Source organism: Odocoileus virginianus, chromosome 3 (assembly GCF_023699985.2).
Source record: "Odocoileus virginianus isolate 20LAN1187 ecotype Illinois chromosome 3, Ovbor_1.2, whole genome shotgun sequence".
Lineage (NCBI taxonomy): Eukaryota > Metazoa > Chordata > Mammalia > Artiodactyla > Cervidae > Odocoileus > Odocoileus virginianus.
The window spans coordinates 28983780-29001742 of NC_069676.1; the positions used below are offsets into that span (position 1 = coordinate 28983780).

Here is a 17963-nt window from a genome sequence, read left to right on the forward strand (position 1 = left end):
TTTAGTTCTTTCATTGTACTTTTTGTCATACACTGACAAGAATCAGCCATGGATTTACATGTATTCCCCATCCCGATCCCCCCTCCCACCTCCCTTTCCACCCGATCCCTCTGGGTCTTCCCAGTGCACCAGCCCCGAGCACTTGTCTCACGCATCCAACCTGGGCTGGTGATCTGTTTCACCCTTGATAATATACATGTTTTGACGCTGTTCTCTCGAAACATCCCACCCTTGCCTTCTCCCACAGAGTCCCAAAGTCTGTTTTGTACATCTGTGTTTCTTTTTCTGTTTTGCATATAGGGTTATCGTAACCATCTTATTTTATAATACACAAACATAAATAAAAATTATGTGACTAATGGCAAAGGAAGTAATAATATGAATTATATCAATATTTAGAAAGGGCTTCCTTGGTGGCTCAGATGGTAAAAAAAAATCTGCCTGCAAGACGGGAGACATGGGTTCGATCTCTGGGTTGAGAAGATCCTCTGGAGGAGGGCATGGCAACCCACTTCAGGATGCTTGCCTTGAGAATCCCCATGGACAGAGGAACCTGGCAGGCTACAGTCCATGGGGTTGGAGAGCTGGACACAACTGAGCAACTAAGCACAGCAAAATATTTAGAAAGTCAGTTGTATTTAATATTATAATGAGTATTATCTATGTTAAGAATTTACAAAATTAAGGAATTTAGAAAAATGCAGAATTTTTTAAATATAAAAAATTTTCAGGTAGTTTCCTACATTTGTAAGCATTTGAAAGGACATTTATAATATAAAAGATCCTCAAAAGTAAAAAAAAAATCATGCAAGTAAATAAATGAATGGCCATTTATTTACTGAAAATGGCTTAAGTCATTTAATTCATACCTTTCAGCACATCTATTTTTTTCTTCAGAAGAGGGTGCACTGCTAGTCTAGCAACTGCTCTTTCAGCCACAGTCGAATCAGGCTGCAAATTGAAATAATAAACACGTGGGAATAAAAACTAACACTACTAAGGAGTGAATAAAATGCAACTCATTATAATTTTTAAAAGTTAAGAATTAGGGAACAGAAATTTGTTAATATTCTTACTAGATAACTCACCTATATAAAGCATTCTAAAGATAACAAGCTGAAAAAAATACTACTGTTCTTGACAGTTAAAATTATTTAATCAATAACAAATATTCTTTGAGTAATTAATATTGTTCCAGAATTGTGGTAGGCATCACATGTATATTTTAAAAAATGTAATATAGATCCTGCAGTCAAAGAGTTTAAAAATCTAGTATAGAAGACTAAAATAACACGAAAGAATCAAGTAACATATTAGTACTAAGCTGGGTGATATAATCCATGACTACTATAATGCCTAAAGTTCCATTTACTAGAGACCTAAAATGATCAAATACTACATATTTTTATGTTGAATGACTAATACCACTATTTCATTCTCAGAACCTTTCACCAGTGCCTGGCTTATAGCCAACAGTTTGTAGATGTTTGCTGATGAGTGAATGGGATTATATACATATAATGATGTGTGTGTGTGTGTGTGTGTGTATACACATACACAAACATACAGACACACACACATAGTATTTATTCACTGAGAAAATTCAGAGTTCAGACTACTTTAAATTAACATCATCTGTGGTTGAAACTTCCAAATTTCTACCTCAAGCTCTAATTTGATCTCCAGACTCATATATCCAACTACCTAGTTGACATGTTAAAAGAAAATGCTGTGATTTTCTCCTTAAACTTTAAACCTTTTTCCATCTTATTAGATATAAGTTTAATTTTTCTGGTGATTAAGGGCTAAAACTGATGATTCTTCCATTACATTTCTCCTTTCTTCAGAGCTCACAATAAATCCTTCAGCAAATCCTGTGATTTCATCTGCAAAATCTATCCAGAACCAGTCACTAATCACCATTTTTACTTACTTTCTTTGACCAAATCACCAACACCTCTCACCTGGACCAAAGTAATAAGCCCATAACTGGTCATTCTCCACTGGCTCTTGTTTTCCCACAGACTATTTTCCATATAGCAGTGACAGTGAAGTTTAAATGTAACCAGATCATGCTACTTCCTTATGGGTTCTTTACTTATGAAAGCTTTACTGCCTTCTGATGCTTAAGCTATCCCTTTTCAAGTTCTTCTCTACTTGGCTGATCATCTCATTGTATTCAAGTCTCTGCTCAAATGTTATCTGAATTAAAACAACACTTTTCTTCACCATTTACTTCACATCACAAGAGGCAGGGACTTTTGTCTTCCACATTCCTGTAGACCTAGTGCCTAAAACAATAACTGATAATAGTTGGTATTCAATAAACACTCCCTGAAGTATGTAAAAATTTCACCAGTGTGTGAAAGCAGAGCTATCAGCTTTAAACATCTTTACATTTACCCTCATTGTTAATAGCCCAAAAAGGCTTTTTTTTTCCTCCCAGTAATAAACACAGATGAGTACCTAAGGAAAAGCAAGGTAACTGCTTGAAATCTATTCTGTTTGGAGAATTTATCTAGGTAAAAATCACTAAGAAAACAACTTTAGACCTGGTGCAAATCCTGTGCTAGGACCACTTGCTGCCTCATTACCTTTTATCTTGGGTCAAATGGTATTATCCTCAAATTTTATACCTAACAAGAAACTGAAAACGTGATCCTAGTTGGAAATAGGAACAAGGGCATTGCAGATATAATTAAGAGGACAGCATACTGGTTTAGGATGGGCCTTAAATCTATTATGACTGGTGTCCTTATAAGGAAGACACTTAGGTACAGAGACACAGGAGACAGAAAGGGAATAACACTGAAGTAAAGGTTGGATGTACCCTCCCACAAGCCAAGTTGGAAGAAGCTACTGGCTCCACTAACATAAGGAAGGAAACAAAAAGAGTGAGGAAGGCATAGATACGAGAAATAGGAAATCCAGGCAAAAGAAATGCTCATGATGGTGACAGGGGATTTAGATTTATATTTAGAATACCTAGTGTTATTAAATATCTTGAGAGATTTCAAAAACCAATGAGGAATTTGGTTTTACATAGAGTACACAGACAATCAACAAAATAAACATAATAGTGATAAACTATAAGCAGAAATATTATACAGAAACACAAAAGTAATAAACATTCACTAAATGACTCACAGCCAAAATAACATAATCACTATATGTTCACCTCATCTAAATCTGACCCAAGCATATTAGGAAGACAAGGGATAAAGAGGGTACATATATGACACAGAAGCTGAAGGAGGAAAGAGATCTAAATCCTTGTAAACCATAGCCGGAAGACAACAGCTAGTGCTTAAAATGTATTAATATAAACATACTGACGTGGGGGTAAATTCCATAAGCATCAACTGTAATTGAAGGTGGGGAATGACCAATAGAGAACTGTCATTTCTCTCTCTCTCTCTCTCTCTCTCACACACACACACACACACACAAATCTTATAGAAGTATTTGATTTTCAAAATCAGTGGCTGGCAAACTAACTCGTGTGCCAGTTTCTCACCTATCTGCTTTTAAAAATAAAGTTTTATGGGAACATAAAACCAAATTCATTCATTCACATACTATTTATGGCTGCACTAAGTCACAGTTGTATTGTTCAGCAGTTGTGACAATGATTCTAAGGCCTAGAAAGCCTAAAATATTTACGATATGGTCCTTAATGGAAAGAGTTAATGTTGCTCTATATCACATGCAAGAACCTTCAGTGGGGATCAACCAAAAACTGATGAAAATAGAAAAAAACTTTTTTTTTTTAAAGCAAGCTCATGATGTCTAAAACTTGAATTTAACAGAAAAACACTGCTGTGACAGTTTTGCTGCCAAATTGAGGCAATGGGTTATAGCCCTAAATGCAGTAGATGTGCTTCCTGAACTGTGATACAGTAAGATATTCTGGCTTAGTAGAAACAATTTGGTATTCAATGCAGAGGCACTATTTCTTAATCCTCAAGACTAATTCTATGTAAAAACACTTATATGTGAAAACAACGACAATGGCAACAAAAACAACTAGTCCTGACAAACGTTATACACACCACAAGAATCTTTGTTCAGGTTACAAGGGAAAAGAAGACATTCCAACAGCATCTGTTTTTTTCTTGAATTGTTTCTTTCAGTACATTTTCCCTGCGTAGCTACTAAAAATTCAATTCACTTCAAAGAAAATTCCCGATGATATATGAAAAACTGTGCCTGTAAAGCAGAAAAACTTGAAAGTAACTATTTTTATCATGTGAGTTAATTTCACATGTTTTAGATAAGAAGTTATGGGAATCCAAAATAGATTTTGACTAAATGAATTAATGTATAATTGTTCAAAGCCATATTTATTACTGTTCCCAAATCTCTGTTTTGACAACTTGCAAAGAGCTTTAATGACCTGGGCATTTCTTTTTCCAGAATAGCTGCATCTTACCACTTACCACAGTGGTGGTACCTGCATATCTAGTGTAGATGCTAAGTAACACTACCTTGATAAGAATCACTTTATCTTTGAATTTACTTAGCAATCCTTCTTCTGTGCTCTGGAAGATATCTCAGAGTAATCTGACTTCAGTTCAGTTCAGTCGCTCATTTGAGCGACTCATTTGAGAAGACCTTGATGCTGGGAAAGACTGAGGGCAGGAGGAGAAGGGGACGACAGAGGATGAGATGGTTGGTTGGCATCACTGACTTGATGGACATGAGTTTGAGCAAGCTCTGGGTGTTGCTGATGGACAGGGAGGCCTGGTGTGCTGCAGTCCATGGGGTGTCAAAGAGTCAGACGTGACTCAACTGAATGACTAAGGATGCTTTATTATGCGAAAGTGAAATCTTACACATAAGGATACAAATATCATCTCCTGAGGCTCACAATCTTTCACTAATTTAAAAGGTTAAAACAAAGGTACAAATAACTAATCCAAAGCAGAACGTGATAAACTTCAGAGGAGAGACTGAAAATATTGTGGAGGTTTACAGAAGAACTGAAATATAGTCAAACATCTTAAATTTAAATAAAGGTATTTTGAAGCTTAAAGGCCTAAGCAATCTTTATTAACAAATAGAGATTTGTTAATCTCTCTTCCACACCTGCAAGAAACAGTCATCACAATATTGGGAGATATGCAGGAAACCACAACTTTCCTTATTTGAAGTTGACACAGTGTTTGCCTTGGAGCATTCTCAGGAAACTGTGGTTTTCACACACCTCCAGTTTCTCCCATTTCAAATAAATTAAATAAAAAAGGGAAAACACCTCATCTTTGAATGGAAGAATTTTATTTTGGCATATGGGTGTTTCTGGGAGCACAAAGTATTTGGTGCTCAATTTTGAAAAGAACTTTGAGAATGTACATGTAAATATAAACAAGAGTCTAAAAGTGGAAAAGCTCTCTTACATGCAATGTTCATTCCTTTGAAATGTTGTTGCCTTAGAGAAGAACTAACACCTATCTCTGCTCAAAGTATTCTAAAAAACTGCAGAGGGAGGAAAACTCCCAAACTCAGTCTGTGAGGACATCATTATCCTGATATCAAAACCAGACAATGATATCACAGAAAAGGAAAATTACAGGCCAATATCACTGAAGAACATAGAGGCAAAAATCCTCAACAAAGTTCTAACGGACAGAATCCAACACCACATTGAAAGGAAGAAACACCATTATCAAGTGGGGTTTACCCCAGGGATGCAAGGATTCTTCAATATATGCAAATAAATCAAAGTGATACACCATATTAACAAACTGAAAAATAAAAGCCATATGACCATCTCAATAAATGCAGAGAAAAGCTTCTGACAAAATTCAGCACCCATTTATAATAATAATAATAAAAAAAAAACCTCTCCAGAAAATTTGCAGGAGGAATTTTTTACCTCAACATAATAAAGGCCATACACAACAAACCCACAGCAAACATTATTCTCAACAGTGAAAAACTGTTCCTTTAAGATAAGGAACACTTACTGCTATTATTCAGTATAGTTTTAGAAGTCCTAGCCACAGCAATTAGAGAAGAAAAAGAAATAAAAGGAATCCAGATTGGAAAATAAGTAAAACTCTCACTGTTTGCAGATGACATGATACTACACATAGAAAACCCTAAAAATACCACAAAATAACTACTATAGTCAATGAATTTAGTAAAGTCATAGCATATAAAATCAATACACAGAAATCCCATGCATTTCTTACACTACAATGAAAAATCAGAAAGATAAATTAAGGAAACAATCTCATTCACCATTGCAACAAAAATAAAATACCTAGGAATAAACCTACCTAAAGAGACAAAAGACCTGCATGTAGAAAATCATAAGACACTGATAAAAGAAACCAATGACTACACAAACAGATGGAGAAATCTACCATGTTCCTGGATTGGAAGAATCAATATTGTCAAAATGACTGTAATACCCAAGTTCAGTTTAGTTCAGTTGCTCAGTCATGTCCAACTCTTTGCGACCCCATGAATCACAGCACGCCAGGCCTCCCTGTTTATCACCAACTCCTGGAGTCCACTCAAACTCATGTCCATGGAGTTGGTGATGCCATCCAGCCATCTCATCCTCTGTCATCCCCTTCTCCTCCTGCCCCCAATCCCTCCCAGCATCGGGGTCTTTTCCAATGAGTCAAATCTTTGCATGAGGCGGCCAAAGTACTGGAGTTTCAGCTTCAGCATCAATCCTTCCAATGAATACCCAGGAATGATTTCCTTTAGGATGGACTGGTTGGATCTCCTTGCAGTCCAAGGGACTCTCAAGAGTCTTCTCCAATACCACAGTTCAAAAGCATCCATTTTTCGGCACTCAGCTTTCTTCACAGTCCAACTCTCACATCCATACATGACCACTGGAAAAACCACAGCCTTGACTAGCCTTACTTACTAGACAAAGTAATGTCTCTGCTTTTTAATATGCTATCTAGGTTGGTCATAACTTTCCTTCCAAGGAGTAAGCATCTTTCATTTTCATGGCTGCAGTCACCATCTGCAGTGATTTTGGAGCCCCCCCCCCCAAAAGTCTGACACTGTTTCCACTGTCTCTCCACCTATTTCCCATGAGGTGATGGGACCAGATGCCATGATCTTAGTTTTCTGAATGTTGAGCTTTAAGCCAACTTTTTCACTTTCCTCTTTCACTTTCATCAAGAGGCTTTTTAGTTCCTCTTCACTTTCTGCCATAAGGGTGTTGTCATCTGCATATCTGAGGTTATTGATATTTCTCCTGGCAATCTTGATTCCAGCTTGTGCTTCATCCAGCCCAGCGTTTCTCATGATGTACTCTGCATATAAGTTAAATAAGCAGGGTGACAATATACAGCCTTGACATACTCCTTTTCCTATCTGGAACCAGTCTGTTGTTCCATATCCAGTTCTAACTGTTGCTTCTTGACCTGCATACAGGTTTCTCAAGAGGCAGGTCAGGTGGTCTGGTATTCCCATCTCTTTCAGAATTTTCCACAATTTATTGTGATCTACACAGTCAAAGGCTTTGGCGTAGTCAATAAAGCAGAAATAGATGTTTTTCTGGAACTCTCTTGCTTTTTCGATGATCCAGCGGATGTTGGCAATTTGATCTCTAGTTCCTCTGCCTTTTCTGAAAACAGCTTGAACATCTGGAAGCTCACAGTTCATGTATTGCTGAAGCCTGGCTTGGAGAATTTTGAGCATCACTTTACTAGTGTACTACAAAAAGCAATCTACAAATCAATGCAATTCCTATCAAATTATCAATGGCATTTTCCACAGAACTAGAACAAAACATTTCACAATTTGTATGGAAACACAAAAGACGACAAATAGCCAAAGCTGTCATGAGAAAGAAAACCCAAGCGGGAGGTGTCAGCTTCCCTGACTTCAGACTTCAGACTAGAAGGCTACAGTCATCTGAGACAGTGTGGTACTGGCACAAAAGCAGAAATATACACCAATGAAATAAGACAGAAATCCTAGGGAGGAACTCATGTACAGAGGGGCACCTTATTTTTGACAAAGGAGGCAAAAATATACAGTGGAGAAAAGAAAACCTCTTCAATAAGTGGTTCTGGAAAACTGGTCAGCTACATGTAAAAGAATAAAATTAGAACACTTTCTAACAACACACACAAAAATAAAATGGACTAAAGACTTAAATGTTAAGACTAGAAACTATAAAGCTCTTAGATGAAAACATAGGCGCTACTCTCTGACATAAATCACAGCAATATTCTCTCTGACCCACCTCCTTGATTAATGGAAAAAAAAAAAACAGAAATAAACAAATGAGACCTAATAAAACTTCAAAGCTTTTGCACACCAAAGAAAGCCATAAACAAACTGAAAAGATAACTCTCAGAATGGGAGAAATTAACTGCAAATGAAGCAACTGACAAAGGATTAGTCTCCAAAATATATAAGCAGCTCATACAGCTCAATATCAAAAAAACTAACAACCCAATCAAAAATGGGCAGAAGACCTAAACAGACATTTCTCCACAAAGAAAATATTAGAGGTGGCTAGTAAACACAGGAAAAGATGCTCAACATCACTTATTATTAGAGAAATGCACATAAAAACTACAACAAGGCATCACCTCACACCAGTCAGAATGGTCATCACCAAAAAATCTACAATCAATGTTGGAGACGATGTGGAGAAAAGGGAATGCTCCTGCATTATGGGAAACAGTATGGACATTCCTTAAAAAACTATAAATAAATCTACCATATGTCCCAGCAAATCCATTACTGGGCATATACCCTGAGAAAAACACAATTCTAAAAGACACATGTATCCTAATGTTCACTGCAATAACATTTATAATAGCTAGGACATGGAAGCAAGCTAGATACCCATCGACAGATGAATGGGTAAAGAAGATGTGGTACATAAAGTCAGTTGTAATGAGGTGGATGAACCTAGAGCCTCTTATATGGAGTAAAGTAAACCAGAAAGAGAAAAACAAGTATCATATATTAACACATATATATGGAATCTAGAAAAATGGTACTGAAAAACCTAGTACAGAACAGACTAGTGTCCACACCTGTTGTCTTGTATATATATTGATACTATCATGTGTATTCATACTATTATGTGTAAAACAGTTAATGGGAAATTGCTATAAATACAGGGAGCTCAGTCTGGTGCTCTGTGATGACCTAGAGGGATGGGTTGGAGTGAGTGGAGGGAGGCTCAAGAGAGAGGGTATATAAATACACAATGATGTGTTGGTTTCTGCCATAAGCAGCATGAATAGATTGTAATGTGCTGCTTATGGCAGAAACCAAAACATCATAGTAAAGCAATCTTCCATCAGTTAAAAATAAAAATCAAATTGACTAAAGGAACTAATACAGGTAGAAAGCTAGTAGCAGTACTTTTAACATTAACTCGACTTCAATTCTAGGTTTTACCTAAAGATAGAAGTCAACACATTCATGTTTGTATTTATTAAAAACATTTAGAAATATAATAAGAAACAGTCCCTTTAGTTGAATCAGAAGAATTGTGGTTAACAAGTAAAGGGCTTAGAGTCCACATTTAGGAAACAGGAGATTTTTCTGTATTCATTAAACTGTTAAAGTCCCATGATTCCAAAATGCTGTCTTACATATAGAGACTTATTCTATCCTTTTGTCCTAAAATTTCATTTTGCAGGCAGAGACTTTGGTTGTCTAAACCTTGGATCTACCATTTCCTACTGATTGACCACAGTAGGATTTTGACCCTTCTGAGTCCACTGTCTCATCTGTTAAATGAGATTATCATCATCCTAATGAGAAAGCTAATGTATATAAAGTATCTAACAAGTCAGCTACTAGTAGATGTTAGCAAATGTTAATTTGCTTCCTCCCTTCCTTTTTTCCGTACTGCCTGGCCAACTGTTCTGCATATAATAGACATTTGGACTTGAGAAATCCTTGAAATTCTGGCAAGAATTGGAAATGTCACAGTTCTAAGTGCCCAAACTCTACAGTTTTAAAATTCTCATACAAATATTAACTGGCTACTTAAATCTTTCTAACCATTTCTGAATTTGGAAAATGAAGATACTACTAGTATTACTACACACACATGTACACACACACATGTGCACACATGAATGTTTTCACTTGAAATCAATGCTGTAAGATCAACTGAGACACTAACGTATATGGAAGAACTAATAAGCAAGCTCTAAGGAGTTACACAATCAGCTTGTTCTGCTCTATTCTGATGGTCAGACAGCTTCAAATGTATAAGCTCTATGTAATAGCCTTATTACTACCTCTTTGGTCATCTTTAATTAACTTCCCTTCCTGTGGCAAAACAATCAGTCTTCTCTCCATGACACTCAGTTAATTTATTAACATGTTCTGATACAGAAGAACATTAATTCAATGGGTAGAATATCATAAATGAAAGAAAAAAGCAACAAAATAGGTGAAATCAAATAGCTCAGGAGGAATCTGAAACCATTCGTAAACAAGGCAATTTCCCTTGGCTCTAAATCCTCAAGGGTTCCATCAAGAACTATAAAACAGAACTGTCTTCCTTTGTCCTTCTCCACCTCCCTTTCCTTCCATTTGGAGGAAGGTACTGAAAGGGCAGAAATGTTATGAATTTTTTTTTTTGCTTGACAACATTCCAGTTTGATCCAAACTTTCTATGTGTTTATTATACATCTCATGACTATAAATCTAGTAATATGCAAATGAATTTGCTATTTAGAAAATATAAATGATAAGCGAATACAGACTCATTTCCCCATTTTTAGGATGACATTTCACACACTGGAAGGTTAAACAAAAGGTTGTAAATTAAATAAGAAGCACTAAAGAAACCTGATTTTACAAACACTACACATACATTAACTAGCAGTAATCTTCCAAGTGAAAACAATCAGACTGAAAAGTTAAAAAAAAAGACAAAGATACATTATTTTGGATATTTTCAAGTTCAAATTAAAAAAACAAGTGTCAAGCTTTAGTGCTGAAATTTAAATGGAAATATAATATTAGGCAACAAAAATAAACTGGTTTTTATTCCCATCATAAATTAAATATTACTGAGATACTTTTAGGGTGCAGCAACCAGAAAATGAAAAAAAAATTTATTCTGGTAAAAACCTTAAATTATTATTTTTTTAAACTCTCAAGAGAAAACAAACATATTCTGCCATATTTTTATACAATTACCACTATTCTACTTAACATGTCAGTATTTTGTCAGAAACACACACCAAGTAAAAAAGTATTACAGAACTAAATTTTTTTCCTCTCTATGAATGAAGGCTATGAAGTAAGAATATTTACTGTAGAATCAGGCAGAATCAAAATAAGGAAGCTGTAAAATCATGCTCCTGACTTTTGGTGTTGCTTTCCTGACAAGGACCATAACAACAACAACAACTGTTCCCTCTCCTCAAACAGGCAACAATCTTTCATTTTCTGACCTTCTTACAATAAAATGTTTTAAAATTCTAACGTCTAATATCAATTAATTGCAGAGAAATAAGTACTAGTGTACATAAATGTAGAGTTAAGAGTATTTTTTCCCCTTAAAGCTGTAGTAGGAAAACTGCCATTTATAGTTGTAGACTCCAACACATCTCTCCTAGTAATCAATAAAACAAACAGGCAGAAAGTCAGTAAAGCTGTAAATCATCTGTACAACACCATCAATCAGTTTGACCTAAATGACATTTACAGGACACTGATCTCAATATAATAATATTGTTTTCAAGTGCACATGAAATATTCACCAAGATAAGTCATACTCTGAACAAATAACATAAATACTAAAGTTAAAAGAATAACAATCATAAAAACTATGCTCATGGATCATAAAGAAAACAAAAAGGTACCCCAAATCCTCTAATTGTTCAGAAACTAAACAATACCCATCTAATTAAACCATAGGTTAAAAGTGAAATTTCAAGGGAAATTTAAAACATTTTAAAATCAAAGAAAGTAAAATACAACATATCATACTTATAAGATGTAGCTAAAGCAGTGCTTAGAGGGAATTTTATTGCACTAAATGTTTATATTAGGAAAAAAAAGAAACATCTATATTAGTAATTTAAGCTTCCAAATTAAGAAACCAGAGGAAAGAGCAAAGTAAACACAAATGCAAGAAGAAGAAATAATACAGATTAAAGCAAACGTGAATAAAAGTGAAAACAGAAATTCAATAGTTACAAAAATCAATTAATTCAAAATCTGTTCCCTGGTGGAACTGTCATGTAGGCTTCAGCAAAGTGGGCAGAAATGAAAAAGAGGGAAAAGCAAGAATGAAGCTAGTGTAGCAAACGCAAGGGGCAGAAGATCTGGGTAAAAGTCCATGTAAGTAACTGCGAACATAACAGTGGTGTACTCTTAATTAGCTCACTTCTTACTTTCTGAGCTTCAGTTTCCTTACTTATAAAAGGGGGTAGAAATAATTTCCATATAATAAATGCGGAGATTAAATATTTATAAAAACTAGTATTTGGAAAAAATAAAAAAAATCTTTGTTCTAAATAATAAGGTTAACAGACAAATTGCAGTCTAGCACACAAATGCCACATTAACTTCAACATACCTTGTAAGGTCCCTGGAGGTGTGATATAAGAATAAAGTAAAATTCATTAATTATCATAAAAATATTTTTTGGTAGCAACAGTAGAGCTCAAATAGGAAAAATCATCATACACTAATAGTAACTGGTTTATTCAAGGAAAAAAAGTGAAAAGAAAAAATGAGGTCAAGAATATAAACACGGAACTATTCCCGAAAGAAATACAACTTACTGCAAAAGTACCTTTTTGCAGATTTTTTCAAAATTGATATCTTCACCAAGAGCAGATTTAGTTACTACATCAGGTTTCAACTCCTGTAAAAGAATAAACAAATTTTAGTTATGAGCCTAATTTTAAACTGTCATTATATTATGAGTTGAATTTATTCCTGTGTTTTGCTTTCAAGGACTCTGTTATTTAAAGAAATTATTACTTATTTTAATGATATTTCAGGACACTGGAAATTCTATCAATTTATAAAGAAAAGCTGATATTTACAGAGAAATACTTAATCTTAATCCTTGATTAAAAAAAATCTAAACCACAAATATTTTTCTGCTCTGGAAAGGATTAATCTAGTTTTATTTTAGAAAACTAAAAAACATAGAAAACTAAAGAAAAGTAAATAAAATTACTGGCAATGTTTACATAATTATAATTTTATTATATATCCTTCTACAAGCTTCTTTCAGAGTTTGTTTGGTATGCATTCCACTAAGGAACTGTCAGTACCAAAATCAGACTGATTCTATTCTGTGCAATTGAAGATGGAGAAGCTCTATATAGTCAGGACAAACAAGACCTGGAGCTAACTATGGCTCAGATCATCAGCTCCTTATTATAAAATTCTGGCTCAAATTGAAGAAAGCAGGAAAAACCACAAGCTCATTCAGGTATGACCTAAATCAAATTGCTTACGATTATACAGTGGAAGTAATGAAAAAATTCAAGGGACTAGATCTGGTAGACAGAATGTATGAAGAACTATGGATGAAGGTTCATAACATTGAACAGGAGGTGATGACCAAAATCATGCCCAAGAAAAAAAAATTCAAGAAGTCAAAGTGGTTGTCTAAGGAGGCCTTACAAATAGCTGAGATAAGAAGAGAAATGAAAAGCAGAGGAGAAAAGATATACCCAACTGAATGGAGAGTTCCAGAGAACAGCAAGGAGAGATAAGAAAGCCTTCTTAAGTGACCAATGCAAAGAAATAAGAGGAAAACAATAAAATGGGAAAGACTAGGGATCTCTTTAAGAAAACTAGAGATACCAAGGGAATATTTCATATAAAGATAGGCACATTAAATGATAAAAATGGCAAGGGCCTAACAGAAGCAGAAGAGATTAAGAAAATGCAAAAATACACAGAAGAACTGTTCAAAAAACCTCTTAATGACCCAGATAACCACAATGATATGGTCACTCACCTAGAGTCAGACATTCTGGAGTGTGAAGTCACGTGGGCCTTAGGAAGCATTACTATGAACAAGGATAGTGGAGGTGATGGAATTCCAGCTGATCTATTTCAAATCTTAAAAGATGATGCTGTTAAGTGCTGCACTCATTATGCCAGCAAATTTGGAAAACTCAGCAATGGTCACAGGACTGGAAAAGGTCAGTTTTCATCCCAATTCCAAAGAAAGGCAATGCCAAAGAATGTTCAAATTACCATACAATTGCACTCATTTCCCATGACAGCAAGATTATGCTTTACATTCTTCAAACTAGGCATCAACAGTATGTGAACCGAGGACTTCGAGATGTACAAGCTGCATTTAGAAAAGGCAGAGGAACAAGAGATCAAATTGCCAAAATATGCTGGATCACAGAAAAAGGGAATTCCAAAAAACCATCTACTTCTGCTTTACTAACTACGCTAAAGCCTTTGACTAGGGATCACAACAAACTGCGGAATATTCTTAATGAGATGAGAATACCAGACCATATTACCTGCCTCTTGAGAAACCTGTATGCAGGACAACCAGCAACAGTTAGAACTGGACATGGAACAATGGACTGGTTCCAAATTGGGAAAGGAGTATGTCAAGGCTGTAAATTGTCACCATGCTTATTTAACTTATAAGCACAGTACATCATGCAAAATGCTGGATGTAGTTAAGATTGTAGGGAGAAATCTCAACAACCTCAGATACACAGATGATATCACTTTAACGGCAGAAAGTGAAGAACTAAAGAGCCTTTTGAAGAAAGTGACAGAGGAGAGTGTAAAAGCTGGTTTAAAATTCAACATGCAAAAAACGAAGAACATGGTATCCAGTCCCATCACTTCATGGCAAACAGATGGGGAAAATGTGGAAACCATGTCAGATTTCACTTTCTTGGCCTCCAAAATCAATGCAGATGGTGACTGCAGCCACAAAATTAAAAGACACTTGCTCCTTGGAACAATAGCTATGACAAACCTAGACAGTGTATTAAAAAGCATAGACAACATTTTGCTGATAAGGCTCCATACACTCAAAGCTATGGTTTTTCCATTAGTTGTGTTTGGATGTGAGAGTTGGACCATAAAGAAAGTGGAGAACTAATGAATTGACACTTTGAACTGTGGTGCTGGAGAAGACTCTTAAGACTCCCTTGGATAGCAAGATCAAACCAGTCAATCCTAAAGGAAATCAGTCCTGAATATTCATTGGAAGGACTGATGCTGCAGCTCCAACACTTTGGCCACCTGATGCAAAGAGCTGACTCACTGGAAAAGACCATGATTCCGGGGAAGACTGAATGGCAAGAGAAGGGGGCAACAAAGGATGAGATGGTTGCATGGCAACATTGACTCAATGCACATGAATTTGAGCAAATGCAGGGAGATAGTGAAGAACAGGGAAGCCTGGCATTCTGCAGCTCATAGGTCGCAAAGAGTTGGACACAACTTAGCGAATGAACAACAACAATAGCATAATTCAGTGTTTTGGGTCAATTCATTTTTAACTTAATTTTAAACATAACATAAAAATCTCCTATGACATCATACAAAATTTTTAAATGGTGCTTAAGTAACATTGTATAAATAGAAATGCTATGCCATAACTAGAATTTTGGTTCAGAACTATCCTAATTAGACATTGAGGAATTTAATAAATCAAGCAGTTCATTAGGTAATAAAATATAAATTAGGAAGTTATTCTTTCCTCCCTACAGTTTTATTCAGAAAAGATCAGGAACTACCTTTCAGAAAAGACTCTTTGATATGTTATTCCAAATGGAGAGCAGCACCTCAAATGTTAGTATTCCTTTTAGAAGATAAGACAAAATCTAACTGACATGCTTTTTCAATTCTTCTAAGAGTCAGCTATGGAGTCTACTTGTGAAGTTCATGGTAAACTGCCAAGACTTTCTAATTGTTGCTCAAAATTCTAAATCTGTAGCCATTCTGACTTGGTATATCTAATATACTTTTAAAGGAAGAAGTCTTAAGAAACCATTTTCATTACGCTTGGATTGGATTTAATAGTTCTAATGATAGGTTATAATATAGCCACAAAACTCAATTTACTCATATTGTATGAATAAATTACCCTTCAAACTGATTATGAAAGCCAGTTGCTATAGCAAAATTCACTAGGGTCTAACGTATCGGTAATATAAGCTGCAGTAACTTTTTTAATACAAGATCTGAAGTAATCCACAGTTTTCAAAGAATGCCTTGGATGATGGGAATTTTTTACTGCAGTAAATGGGATGGGAAGTTGTGGCTATAGTACCTTACCTGACAATTCAGCTACTTTCTTCACTGTAAATTAATGGCTTCCCATAAGAGTTTGAAAAGCATGTAAGATTGCAAGCTTTGTACATGAAACTCCAAAAAGCCATCATTTAGGTAAAAAGTAGAGAACTCTAAAAGACAAGTGGTATCCAGAGGCTTGGGCATGAAAAGAGTTTCAACAATTTCGGCTTTCAGGCTAGCTATTCAGAAACTGAGTATAATCTAACCAGCATCTTGGGAACACTTCCGCCTCACACACATGGGAAAAAGCTAGCTTGAACATGGTTAGGCAGGAAGCCATCTGGTCAAAAGGTCTGAGGAACTACATAAAAAAGTTGGGGAATAATTTATGCTTATGTAAATCTTGTCTTTCATTTTCTTTATTGGAAAATAGAATGAAGAGCCTAGAGTATAAGTTTTTCAAGGGTGAGAATGGCTTCTTATTCACCTTTGAGTATCTGATCCTAGTACAATGACACATTTGTTCAACAGAAATGGACCAGGGTGAAGAAATTTAAAATGCTTATTTCTCACTGAGAGCTCAGTAAAGTCTCTTATCAACAGAAAAGTAAAATTCAGAATTTCCAAAAAAATTTTAGATGCCAGTGTGGGCTTTTTCTTTAGAAAAGCAAAGACAAGACAAAATACTAGAAAAAACTACTAGGACCTACTAGAGTGTTGCAAAGCAGAACACTGCTGCTCAAAAGTATTCTACACTACCTTAATTTTTATGTATAGCAGGAAAAGGCTAAATACTACTTAAGAACTCACTGAAACATATAGATATATTGTGAATGGCCAGGAAACCACATTAGCTAATAAGCCAGGCAGGTGCCATAAAAGACAAGACTGCTCTGAGAAAAGACTTCATACCAACTCAAAAATTAAGATTCATTTCTAGACCCAGGAAAAGACACTTTTACACAACAGCTCTGTTCCTATTCCAAAGACATTATACATACTCAGTGTAGAAAGGTCATACGATCCCCTCATGCACTAGACTTAAACATAGTGTTAGTCGCTCAGTTGTGTCCAACTCTTAGCAACCCATGGACTGTAGTCCACCAGGTTCCTCTGTCCACAGAATTCTCCAGGCAAGAAGACTGTGCCATTCCTTTTTCCAGGAGATCTTTCTGACATAGGGATCAAACTCGGGTCTCATGCATTGCAGGCGGATTCTTCAATGTCTGAGCCACAGGGAAGCCCTCAACACGGTTAAGAAAATACCAGTAAAAACGTGAAAGAAAAGACATCAGTTAGTGCTTATAATTTTACACTATGTCATTTATGGTATATGGGGTTAATGATAAGTAAAATGAATAAGAGAGAAACACTTTTATACGAAACTAATTCTAGTATCTTTTTTCAGATAAAAGTATTTTTCTTAAATTTTAGAGCTTTCTCTACTTTATATTGAATTTAACCATTTCAAATAATTCTGCAACTTTAAATGCAGAACAAGATGCATTATTACAGATAGTAATTTGCAAGTTTTATACCAAAGCCATACATCATGAACTCTGGGGGAAAAAAAAAAGCCTAGGTACATTTCAACTTACGAAAAGAAAATTTTGAACACTTATAAATAAAAGAAATTTTAAATATGACCCAAGCACATTAAAGGGAAAAAGAATGACAATATTAAAATGCAAAACTATTCTCAATTAGAAACCACAGATGAAGAAAAAACAATGGGAAAATGAAGATACCGG

General features: G+C 35.3%; 1 protein-coding gene across 2 annotated transcripts in view; it reads right to left on the minus strand.

Annotated features, from left to right (window-relative positions):
• Positions 1-17963, minus strand: part of SRFBP1 (serum response factor binding protein 1) — a 62419-nt gene that overhangs the window by 13412 nt on the left and 31044 nt on the right. The window contains exons 4-5 of one of the 2 annotated variants that reach the window (XM_020898967.2): positions 12767-12838; positions 870-951 (exon numbers count right to left, since the gene is read on the minus strand). In XM_020898967.2, coding sequence (XP_020754626.2) covers positions 870-951; positions 12767-12838 — 154 coding nt within the window. The remainder of the gene's footprint in view (positions 1-869; positions 952-12766; positions 12839-17963) is intronic. The other variant, XM_020898968.2, reaches the window with a different exon arrangement.